Consider the following 12575-nt stretch of genomic DNA (forward strand, 5'->3'; position numbering starts at 1 on the left):
TCATGTGCTATTAGTTGTTGTAAATTTGCACCACACAGTTCTGCAAGTTGAATGTGGGTGCTTTTGAAGTTGAGGTGATGTTGACAGGAACATGACTATTTGTTGTTGAACTTGAGGTGATGTTGACAGGAACTGTCATGACGTCAGGGTTGTTTGAAATATCACGCATAATTTGCTCTAGCTCAGCAATTTCCTGACTATTGCTCTGAGTAGGCTTAGATGATGATGGTTCTTCTGCGGGTGGACCGATCGACATTGTCGCAGCAATTGCTTCACTCATTTTATGCTTGGTGTCCTCGGTGGTTCTGGCATAGTGTTTGATACTCGTTTCCGAGTGGTGACCGGATACTGTCATTATATCACGGTCTTTAAATCCTGCATTTTGCAGTGAGGAGACGCTTCGTTGCTCGCAAGCAATGGTTGGTATATGACCGTGCAGTACCGCCCTCAATGCAATGTCCTTCATTTTACTACCGATCTTATTCTTGCCGAGTGGTGCATTGCAGTACCATACTGAGGCTGCAGATTTGGCTTTGGGTTTTGGCTTTTGCCAAAAGCACTCACAGCCAGGGTTCAGTTTGTCCATGTACAGTAAAAATGTGTTAACAGGGCAACGTGGACCAATACCTGTTGACAACATGACCCCACCCTGGCTCTTCTCCTGGTCATCTCCGCGGTTATTCTTGGTGAGTGTATCTTTGAGAGTAATCTTTTGTTTTCCTCCTTCCTCGCTAATTTCAAAGCTGTCGCGTGTCATCTCCCGCAGGTTCTCTCGTCCTCTATTGCAAAAATAGAGCATAACATCCAGGAAAACCTTGTCTTGCAGACCAAGTGGATCACTCAAATCCAGAGATTCTTGAATAATGGCCATGTCTTCAGCGGATATAGCTTCCTTGTGTGTTACAACTCCTTTCCCTTTCTGTTTCAGTGTTGCTGAAAAGCACTTGAAAACTCTCGACGAATTGGCAAAGTCATCATGGTTTACGACATCCACTTTCTTAGTATTCAGGAAATGACGTTGTATCCCAAATCGGATGGCCATCATGGATTTCTTACAGTATAATGTTCCATTTTGTTGCCGTGCACCGCAATAAAACTTCTGTAACAATGCATCAAGCTGCGAATTCGGCAGGTTTGTAGCGTCAGACAAATTCATGTCTATCACTTTTAAGTATTCCTCGAAGATTTTTAGAGCGTATTTGACTTGTGCTTTTGTATTCTTGCTGTCCGCACCATCGATTATCTCTTGCAACCCAACATCGTCAAGCAGTTGGAACCTTATATTTTCAGATTCGGCCATTATCGTAACGTATTTATTCCAGTTAACTTTCCGTGTTTCGTTTTGTTTTGGTTTTTTGCTGTCTGCTGCAGGTCAAAAATTGCGACCCACCAACTTTGCCCCGAAGTAAAATCCATCTCTTACACAGACTGACTATCAACACCCAATACGCTTGTTAAATGGATGTACGTGGATGTTGTGATTGCAGAGTTGAACCGTCCATAGTTCATTTCCATGGACCGGTCCATAGTCAGTTTGATGAAATTCTTTCAAATACAGGGCATAGTTGAAACAATGCCCCTACTTTTAACCAATCAGATGACAGGAATCTATATATGAGGTATATAATGTATGATACGATAAATCACTATTATTTATTTTTATTTTCAAACTCTTAGGTTATATGATCATCTGGTGAGTTTGGCGGATCCATTGTTGTCCAAACTGAATGAAGAAGAAGAGACCAACCAACAGGTTGCAACAGGTCAGTCAGTCAGATATACAGATCAGACATGGTTATTTGTTGAAGCAAGTTACACTCAGTTTAGAGAAGAACAGCAGTCCCTTGCTCAGATTGATGCGATGTGTGCCGACCAACATTTTGACGCGTATTTGGCCAATCAGATTAGCGGCCTGCTGTTATGATTGTCAGGTGATTGAACCAGCCAACCAGAACCGCACTTCCGTGTTTACAATGTGCACACTCTTAAAATGTAAACAACTGCTGTTCTTCTCTGCCAGAAACTGTAATTACTAAACATTTTATGAAAATTTAGATATTTCTCCACTGTAACAAACATGGCTTATCATTTTCTGTCTCATATATAGATATTATATACAAGTGGATATTCATACGTAGTGGTAGATAAAATGATTCAAGATAGAGTTTAACTTGAATACTACACTATTTTGCTCACCTGAAACATTTTCACTAGGTCGACTAGCATCTTCAGTAGATGGTGATATATCTTGTCTACAATCAGGATAGTCCTTTTTGATGATTTCATGTGATTGATAGTGTGACATTATAGGATACAGGGAGCAGCACTACATGGTAAAACCTTATTACATCATACTGTCAGTCATATGACATCATCAAAAAGGACTATTCTGATTGAAGACAAGATATCATCACAGCAGCACCATATGCTGACGGCACTAGTCAACCTAGTGAAAACGTTCCAGGTGAGCGAAAAATAGTGTAGTGTTGAAGTTAAACTCTTGAGTCATATATAGATATGTTTTGTGACCTCATCATTAATTGGACTATCCTGATCTACAGTATAACTTCGCTATTTTGTAGCTATACATCAAAGGTCCCTCTGACACTGCAGTCAAAGTTTGCGAAAGTTGAAGAGAATTTATAAAACAGTTCCAACTTGTAAAATATATCTGCTATAAAGCTGTGTCAAACTGAAATTATGAACAAAAAATATTTCCCCAAACACTCCAGATTGGGGAGTAAAACGAGTGATAGATGGAGTAACAGCCTGGATGTTCTTCAGACAGAATTTATCCTCTAGTCTGTTGATGCTATACGTCTTATCAATATTTGTTGACTCTTCTGCTTAAATTGGCTGAAATGTTGTGTCAAATGTAGTAGCAAAGATTGTGTCCATCAAATGATGCCTTCCATTATACTCATGAAAGAAATTAGCAACTTAGCCATGGAGAGTGATATTAAGTGATATAATCTGTTCAACTCATTAGTGACCACAAAGAGTACAACTGTACACGGAAGCAAGCACAAACGCATGTACGTTGACAAGTTAAATGCTCCGTTGAGCAAAGTCACATGGTTCTTATAGTGTACTGACATCACCCGATTTCAAACACGCTCAGATGGCACGGTCACAAGATTTTCTAATCTATGTATTAATCTATGATAGCAACATTGCTTTCTAAATAAGTAATTTTATTTATGGTATTTTATAGAGCGAAAAGAGAGCAGTGGTGATATAGGAGATAGCAGCGGTAAGGATGGTACTGCAGGCAGCAAGACAGGGTCACCTACTCGTCCTCCACCAGGATTTGCTAGACTAGTTGAAGGAACTCCAGCAACCCCACCAACTGGAACTAAACCAGGTTAGTTTATATAATGGAATTAATCTAGGGTAATAACATATAAATCAGATTGAAGTTTGAAGGTACCAACTGGAACTAAACCAGGTTAGTTTATATAATGGGATTAATCTAGGGTAATAACATATAAATCAGATTGAAGTTTGAAGGTACCAACTGGAACTAAACCAGGTTAGTTTATATAATGGAATTAATCTAGGGTAATAACATATAAATCAGATTGAAGTTTGAAGGTACCAACTGGAACTAAACCAGGTTAGTTTATATAATGGGATTAATCTAGGGTAATAACATATAAATCAGATTAAAGTTTGCTTAAATAGGTGAAGGCACCACTTGGAACTAAACCAGGTTAGGAAATTTAACCCAGTGTAGTAACATATAAACCAGATTAAAGTTTGATCCATGGGTTCACTTGAATAGATGAAGGAATTTGTTACCATACACCAATTGAAACTAAACCAGGTTAGTATTCATGGAATTATATATCACAGATCAGTTTAGTATAAACTAGATTAAGTGTTACTTTTACTAGTTAAAGGAACTCTAGTCATTGGGTTGGATTTTTGTGATGATATCAATTTTAATGTAGATTTTTTTTGTAGAAAGTCACAGTTTTCCTTAAATTACATTTCAGCAGTCATACCTTTGTTACGTACAGTTTACAAAATAAACAACATGTATTTAGAAAAGTATGAAAAGAGTAATAATGACACAAACAAATCCATAATTTGTTTGCCATTATTATTATTTAATTTTTTTAATTTTACCTTTTTTTCTTGCTCATCAGCTACTGCTGCCACCAAACCACCACAGGCAGTAAGAGATCCTCGTACTGGCAAGATGCTGCAGGTCCGAAACACACATGCCATCAACGTGTGGCGTCGGGTCAAAGGTAAACTGGACGGCAGAGATCCAGATCCTACAAAAAGACTCACTGTAGCTGAACAGGTTAGTCATCTTATTGTCATGTGGGATGCTGATGCATTTAATGCACTCCTCCCTGCAGAGCTTGTGCATTAGACTCATCAACATCTAAGTATGTGTGTATTATTTTGTACAATTTCACTTTCAAGAAGTGCTATGCATTTATTAACCTATAAATATCTTGTCCCTTATATTGGAATTCCTGGGATATATGTGGAGCATCTGAAGAATTGGTTACACAATTCGTAGTTTTACACACCATTGATGACATCATATGTTTTGACCTGTAATAAATTACAGGTCAAAGGTTATCTTTGCCAGTTGAAAGATCGTTCCAGTTGCATTAATATTTGTTAGGTTCTGTCAGTGAGGAGATTGGTGAAGAATAAGGCATTATCAATTAAAAATGTTTGTTTGCATTTTACATTGTTTAATTGTGTGTAAATCAATGGTGTGGATTTAACGTAGGTTTACAAAAATCACTGTTAATAACTTCAAATCCGTCGTAACTCATATAACCATTCGTAAAGTTACATAACTTTACATAACTTTGCAAACGTGTCCCTGTAGTAATCCCTATTACTTACGAAGGGTACCATTCATAAGTAAGTTTGGTGAAATGGAACTTACGACTCATCGTAAATTATAAACGATTTCCAGGCTTACAAAGCTTCAGTAAAGTTGAGTGAAATGGACCCCATGAAAAGTGGTTGCAGTTGAAAGGTTAGGTTTATTCTGTGAAAAATAATGCATGTCTCTTGTACTTTTGTTTTCCTATTTGTCTTAAAGATTGACTTTGTCATCAAAGAAGCTACTGGTATGGAAAATCTTGCAACACTTTATGAAGGCTGGACAGCTTGGGTGTGAAGGACATAAAGATGCGTAATCGTGGTGAAAAAATCATAAAACAAGCGGAGTTTACTTCTCCGACAATCCAATCCAGGTCTTAAAAAGCCTTAAAATAGGTCGCTTAGTGATCTCTGGTTTGGAGTCTACCAAGAAACAGCATGGATGGAACAATTCTCTTTAAGTTATGCTTTGATATATAGGAGAACAAAAAAAAAAGAGAATAGGGCCAAGGATGGATCCTTGGGGAACTCCTCATATAATTTGAAACTAAGACTCTTGTTTGAGGTAACCCTTCTCCATGCACCATGTGGCATTCACAGCAACCCTTTCTACATTTCTGATATGAATCATGAGTTTGTAGCGTGGCAGCACCCCCTGGATCAGCGCCAGGGTGGGCCTACACCAACTAGCACCATCAGTTAATTTTGTGTGCGTTTGCTTTTAAGGGTTCAGTTTGTCACATGCGATGTTTCGTTAAGTGAATGATGTGAAGAAGAAAGTGTTAAATGATACGGTGGTGAGATTGATGTCGTTTTCTAACATCGTAAGAGCTGTTATGCTATTTAAAAACTTAATGAAAAAAAAAAAGAAGAAAAGAAAATATTACATTTTCCTTGAAAGTATTCTATTATATTAGTGGAATGCTGTCAATGAAAATGGCCGCAGAGTTAAACATGGCGTAAAAGTTTGTTCTAAATTGCAAAACACAGGAACTTTATCAATCAACAATATTTAAGAGGTAGTACAATTTTCAACTGTGTGTAAATGTTTGTTCTAAATTGCAAAACACAGGAACTTGATCAATCAACAATATTTAAGAGGTAGTACAATTTTCAACTGTGTAAATGTTTGTTCTAAATTGCAAAACACAGGAACTTTATCAATCAACAATATTTAAGAGGTAGTACAATTTTCAACTGTGTGTAAATGTTTGTTCTAAATTGCAAAACACAGGAACTTGATCAATCAACAATATTTAAGAGGTAGTACAATTTTCAACTGTGTAAATGTTTGTTCTAAATTGCAAAACACAGGAACTTGATCAATCAACAATATTTAAGAGGTAGTACAATATTCAATGTGATACAGCTAGTGTCACTTAAAGACCCATTCAGTGATCCCAGCGCAAGTGTAAAAAAATTAAAATTGTATATAAATTGCTTAAAAGTGAAGGATAAGTCATTCAAATTGTCATTTGGTATTTTTGAAATGACAAATTTGGCAAAAAACGACGAAAACAGCAGTACTGACGAAGTTGAAGCCCCATTCAAATGCATGTAGCTAATTTAGACACTGTCAGTATCTAAATTTCAGATTCGTGTAAAATGTCTCATTTTGTCTTAAATACACAGCTTTCGGCTGAACCACTGCAGAGCTATGTTAGCGCATCCATGACAATGACAAAGGTACCAAAATCTGAATTTTGATGATTTTGACGATCGTCCGGATGAGAAATCACTGAATGGGTCTTTAAGTGAGAAATCCAAACATTTTCAATTTAATCTGTTTCAAAATCAATTTCACTTTGTCTTCATGCCTTGTGGGTAAACTGTTCATTGACATTTCAGCTACCATATGTTGCACAATGTGTTGCATTTTTATTTCGCTAAGACTATCAGCATCAAGGAGCTATTCCAGTTGAAATCTATACCCCCTGTGGAAGACATGACCTTAATCTTCCACACATGGGTTGTAAATTTCAAATGGGGTTACTTCAATGGGTGACTCAATTTGAAATCTACACCCCTTTGTGAGAGATTAAGGTCATGTCTTCCATAAGGGGTGTATAGATTTGAACCAGAATAGCCCAGTAGCTTTTGAGTTACTGTATGGATTGTGTCTGATATTTAAGAGTTGTTCCTATTGAGATAAATTGATTAAATGGAGAATGCTTGTCATTTATTATATGGGAAAGACCTCTCGCAGTGAAGGGCTACATTTAGATTGGTAATTCAACTTACTATTTCTGAAGGTGCAAAGCTAGTGAAGCAATACTTAAAGGTTCTGCAATCTGCATCAATATCAGTACTCAATTTCTTGTGCTCTGACAAATTCTACCATAGCATTTCTCATACAGACAGAGTAGCAAGATCCATCACACAATTTGTGCCATTGATAGTGTTGTCAGGATAAAACTGCACATAAAGGTTATAAAGATTGACTACAATTTATTAATGCTATAAACTCAATAATTTGCTATATGTACCTCATTCTGTTTACAATGCAACATTGAGCTCTAAATGCTGTTATTACTGGTAGCTATCATTCAGGGTAATTTTTGCATCCTCATATGGCAGAAGACAAAGTAAGATCTTTGTTGTGAGAAGAAGATCATTGAATCAGGCAACCATGCAGCTGGGTGCTAAAAGGCGAATAATGACAAAAAAACAGCCACGTTAAAACTTTCGAAAAGTTTGCGCTTGGATACAGAATATCTTAAAAACTGTTTTCAGGCATTCTCAGTTATTTTTGCAGACATCTATGGAAGATTACCTAGTGGCATCTATGTACATAGCACCACAGTTTGGCATACATACATTGATTGATTAATTGATTGATTAATAAATTGATTGATTACACAGATCAAAGAATATTAGTATCTCTAATGTAAATGAAGTCAACAAAAATTGTTGGCAAGTTTTTCTTTTTCTTAATTGACTTATTAGCTGTTGGTTACTATTTTACATCTTGTGATCTTGTTTAAGTTAGAACAAACTGGATTTAGATTAGTTAACTGTGTCTTCAGTTTTAAAACTTGTCAAATTTAGACCATTTGGTGACAAAGTGGCGAATATTTAATTAAAAGTTGTAGAAATTTCGTTAACTGCGATTGGGAAGTAAATTTTTATAAAAGCAACTAAACCACACAAGTACTACCGGGCGAGCTATTGGCCTCTATAGAACTAATTTGATTGGTTACACACAGAGCTATGTCAAAAATATCATGCATTGAGCCAATCAGAGAAGTGCTAAGATTAGACAGTAGTGGTGTTAACCAATAAAAGCTCTATTTTGATTGGTTATTCGGTTGATTTGGTCATGTAATTAACCAATCTGGGGCACTGTAAGAGATTCCTACATCAGTGCCCACCTGATTTACATTAAAAGAAAACAAAAACTGTTATCAATACATACACAAGCTGGTATGACGTCATGTAACTTTTTGCACTGTGAAGAATTGACAGTGCTCCTTTTGTACAACACACAAACCTCTCAGATATTAAGCTTATTTGACCTTTATGATATCTTAAAAACAATTTTTTTTAAATTGATCAAGTACAAAGGAACCGTTCACTTTAGCTACTATTTCTTCAGGATAAAATACACATTTGTATATTTTTGACAAGGTTTAAAATTGTGATAATTACTCAAATTTCATGTCATGTTCTAATAATGTTGGTGTTAAAAACCTATATACACTGTTTATTTCATGCAATGATATGTCTAGCTGATTTCATTATTGATTACATGAAGCGACCTTATGACCCTTATATATTCCAGCACAAAGTGTAATAATAATAAACCTCCACCACGCCCTTTTATTCATTTGTATAGAACATATCTAAAATATTAGATTTCCTGTTACCGATTTAGTTCAAAGATTGCCAAACACATAGGTTGAACAGCATGAAGGTTGTTACAACTTAAGTGTGCTTATTTTTGGCAGCAGCTTATTAGTAGAGGCAAGGTCTTAGGCAGCCATGCGTCCACCCGTCTTTAAGACGGGTTAATCTAATTTTAGACGGGTGGATTTAATGTATTTTACAGATGTGATAGCTCTAAAACAGATGATTTTAAGGTTATATGAACTTGAGACTAATTCATAGTGAAATGTAAAGGCCAAATCAGGACAAATTTGACCCCAGTGACTCTTCAATGGGTATAGACAAGTTGTTTTATATTTGAGGGTCAAATTTTAGTATCTGCTTGAGTGCTTGGACGGGTGGTTTCTGATTTCTGGCTAAGACTCTGGGTAGAGGCATTTTTCATAACTGTTTATCTTAGCTGTGCCTTCGCCACAACATGCGTGTATGTGAACATGCGCAGCTGCGTGACCTTTGCTGTGTGCACTGTACAGCCATGTACTAAACTATACATGTATACTGTGATCGGGGAACTAGTACCAGTTACAAGGACTTGGAATATGAAGAATGGAACAAATGATATCAAACAGCTGTTCAAACCTGGCCATTTTTTTTCTGTTCTTGTTTAACTGAGCAGATAGTGATTCCAGTCAATAACAACATTGGGATGATAAAAATTCAAAGTGATCTATTCAAATTCAAAGCGATCTATTCCATATTTGAATAATTCCATATGTTTACAACTTTCTACACTGTTGCAGTTCTCAGTAAGGTGAACATGCAAAGACGGCATCGCATTCACATTTACCACACGCTCACCCATGATATGCACACCCCTATACCCCCATACCCACTATCACCACAGACTCACACACCTGTAGGATTTAAGCTGGACAGAATATTATACACATCACTTGCATGAAGTAAACGGTGTCCAACAAAATATAGTTCTGATAGTTGTGATTATCGCGTTAATGTGTTCTAAATATATCGTGTATGCACATTTCATCATTTAAAAAATCACTTTTGGTGTTTCACAGATGTTATTGTAGTAGCTAGAAAGTAGTGTAGTTGGGTATTATTATGTATTACTTTCCACCCAATCTTCTCATCATGCCTTTTGCTAGGGGTGAATCATTGAGTTATTCCACTTGAACTCCATACACCCCCTATGGAAGACATGGCCTTAATCTTGCACACAAGGAGTGTGTATTTCAAATGGGCTTACCTGAATGGATGACTCAGTTTGAAATCTACACCCCCTGTGTGGGAGATTTAAGGTTTTGTCTTTCATAGGGGTGTATGGATTTCAACTGGAACAGCCCATTTATCTCTTACTTATAAACCGCAAAATTGAGATTTTGTCAACACATAGCGCTACTGGAGCACTAGGGTATAGAGATAGCGTTCCAGGATTTAGGGGTAGGGTTGTTCTTCAGAAGCATTTTGTGTTGACAATATTTTTTGCTATATGCATCTGCTCATTAATAATGCACACAGGAAGCATTGTAGGTGTGTGCAGAGGTTGTGTCATGCTAATTTAATGTCTACTGTAATATTGATGATTTTTGCAGAACATTACTTTTTGCACTGAGGCCTAAAAAAATATTGTTTGATTGGCGTAACCTAACCTATCCTAAATTAGCCTTGACCCTAGACTTTTTTCTTTTTGCAAAAAAATAAATGAATATAAAAAAAGGAAATTTATTTTATTATAGAGAATGTCTTTGAATATACTAAAAAAATCCCTACCTACCTACCCAATTTTTTTTTATGTTACGCCAATCAAACACATTTTTTAGGCACCGTGAAAATAAAATGCACAAAAAGCTTCTTTTCTAAGTAAGAAAACTCAAAATCACAAAAGTTTTAATAAGGGAAGTAAAACTTGGTAATGTGCATATGTGACCCGGCAGCACAAACGAGCGGTAAATTCCCTAAATTGTATTCTGTGTTACGGTGTAAAATGTGTACGAAGGTCTTATTCATCCGATAACTTAAGCTGGCCCGACATCCGTCTTATTTTGATGGTAAAAAACTAATCAATAATCCTGTTGTTGAAGTGGATAATAAGCTTCTACCTTAGATGGCCGGCTATAGAACTTTTAATAGCTCTGGTCTTTGTTTGCTTTTGCTAAATCCTGTTCAAGTGGTGGGTTACCAGGCATTGTATTTTGTACAGGTATGCATAACCAACAATTAACAATGAGAGAACTTTCTTAAACCTCGTTGACTTGGGGATAATTTGAAATGACCGCCAATTATGACTGTTTGATATATATTGCCAGCAATGAGGAAAAAGAGACACATGTAAAAACGTAAAAATCTATAATTTTGTTGAAGGAGCAAAGTTTAACAAACCATAACCCCGCTTCTGGATATCGCTTTGAAGTCAAATGATATACCATTTTTAAGTTTATGATGTTTATCTTTTAAACACGAAATAAAACAAAATTGACCGGGGAGGAATTTACGGCTCATTCGCCGTGGACGGTCACATATATTATCAATTTACATCTTGTATACAAACCGTGCATGAACAGATGCATAATCATCCATATGAAGTATATCCCACCAAAAACTCAAATCATTCACCTTGAATTAGTAGGTGTGTTATGATGCCTCTCACAATCATGAAGACTCTTGCACTCCAACAAGCTGCACCAATTTCCTGTAAGCCATTGCAACATCCTCTCCCAAATGATGTCAAATTACATCTTTGGACCTTTTTCACTATTGCACACATTTGCTTGTTCACCCGTTTACTAATTACACGTATAGTAATAGCTACAAAAATGTTGTCTCCTACTTCGCATATAACAGGCATGAGAATTTCCAGTCAAAACTCTGGAACCAGTCTTTTTTTATGTCAAAATTTCCACATTTTATTTATTTTCAGCCCATTTTCAGGTGTTTTCCAGCTTTTCCAGACTTTTTCATGAATGCGTATTCCCATGCCTGATATAACGAGTATGACCTGTCAGGATTTTTACCTATTTTTGATTTGAAAATCAGGTAGTTGGTGTTCCATAAACATATCAGAACCTTGTCATCTGGTTCCTTCATCATCATTAGACCATTGAGGCAGAACCAAAGAGTACTGACTCTATTACGTTTGGAGGGCAATTAGTGTACCTCATAATTTTCACTATGTACCCGGCAAACTTTGATTCAATGTGCGTTGTTGTTTGCATTCTGCTTGTAACGTGTTGTTGTGCTAAAATTTGTGTGAAGTGCTGAATGTGCCAACCTCAAGCTTGAAGACACCAATTATCATTTGATTTCAGGCTCCCCCTGAAAAACACCAGAGGTACACTATTTGCCATCCACGAGTTAAAAACCAAAATGGCCGATTTACACAGGCTAAGTTTGAGTCGGTACTCTGTGGGTGTAGTCGCTTTGTCTTGCGATAGATGTACTGGTGATGTTTCTAGGCAATGTGGTGTTTCTAGAATAAATCTGGATAAGATGGTCTTATTTTTTTCTTTGTATGCACAAAGTATAATTATGTGGATTTAAGAATCGTGTTATCTGCATTGTTTGGAAGCATTTTGTTGTTGTTTTGTTTCATTTGCCCTTTGAAAATGGTGTGATGAGAAGATTCAAGGAAAGATTATATAAATAGAAGTAGTTTGATAGAAAAAGTATAATATAAAATAATTATAAGTAAAGTTGTATGCACTTTGAATAAGCTTGACATGTTTCTGCCATAAATGTTCTACAACGGTGGATTTGAAGGCTGTGAAAGATGATTAGACCATACACACACACATGGTGGACATGTGTACTATACGATAAGACATACCATGTAACAGTAGCCATATTTAAGGATATTGTACCTATATTGTAAGGAT

At 36.4% G+C, this 12575-nt stretch overlaps 1 protein-coding gene across 1 annotated transcript in view; it reads left to right on the top strand.

Annotated features, from left to right (window-relative positions):
- Nucleotides 1–12220, top strand: part of LOC140164826 (serine/threonine-protein kinase SMG1-like) — a 114543-nt gene extending 102323 nt beyond the window's left edge. Inside the window, 4 exon segments of the mRNA XM_072188202.1 lie at nucleotides 1678–1763; nucleotides 3215–3364; nucleotides 4152–4312; nucleotides 5078–12220. Coding sequence (XP_072044303.1) covers nucleotides 1678–1763; nucleotides 3215–3364; nucleotides 4152–4312; nucleotides 5078–5155 — 475 coding nt within the window. The 3' untranslated portion in view covers nucleotides 5156–12220.
- The last annotated feature ends 355 nt before the right edge of the window (nucleotides 12221–12575 follow it).

The sequence above is a fragment of the Amphiura filiformis genome, chromosome 11 (genome assembly GCF_039555335.1).
Source record: "Amphiura filiformis chromosome 11, Afil_fr2py, whole genome shotgun sequence".
Classification (NCBI taxonomy): Eukaryota; Metazoa; Echinodermata; class Ophiuroidea; order Amphilepidida; family Amphiuridae; genus Amphiura; species Amphiura filiformis.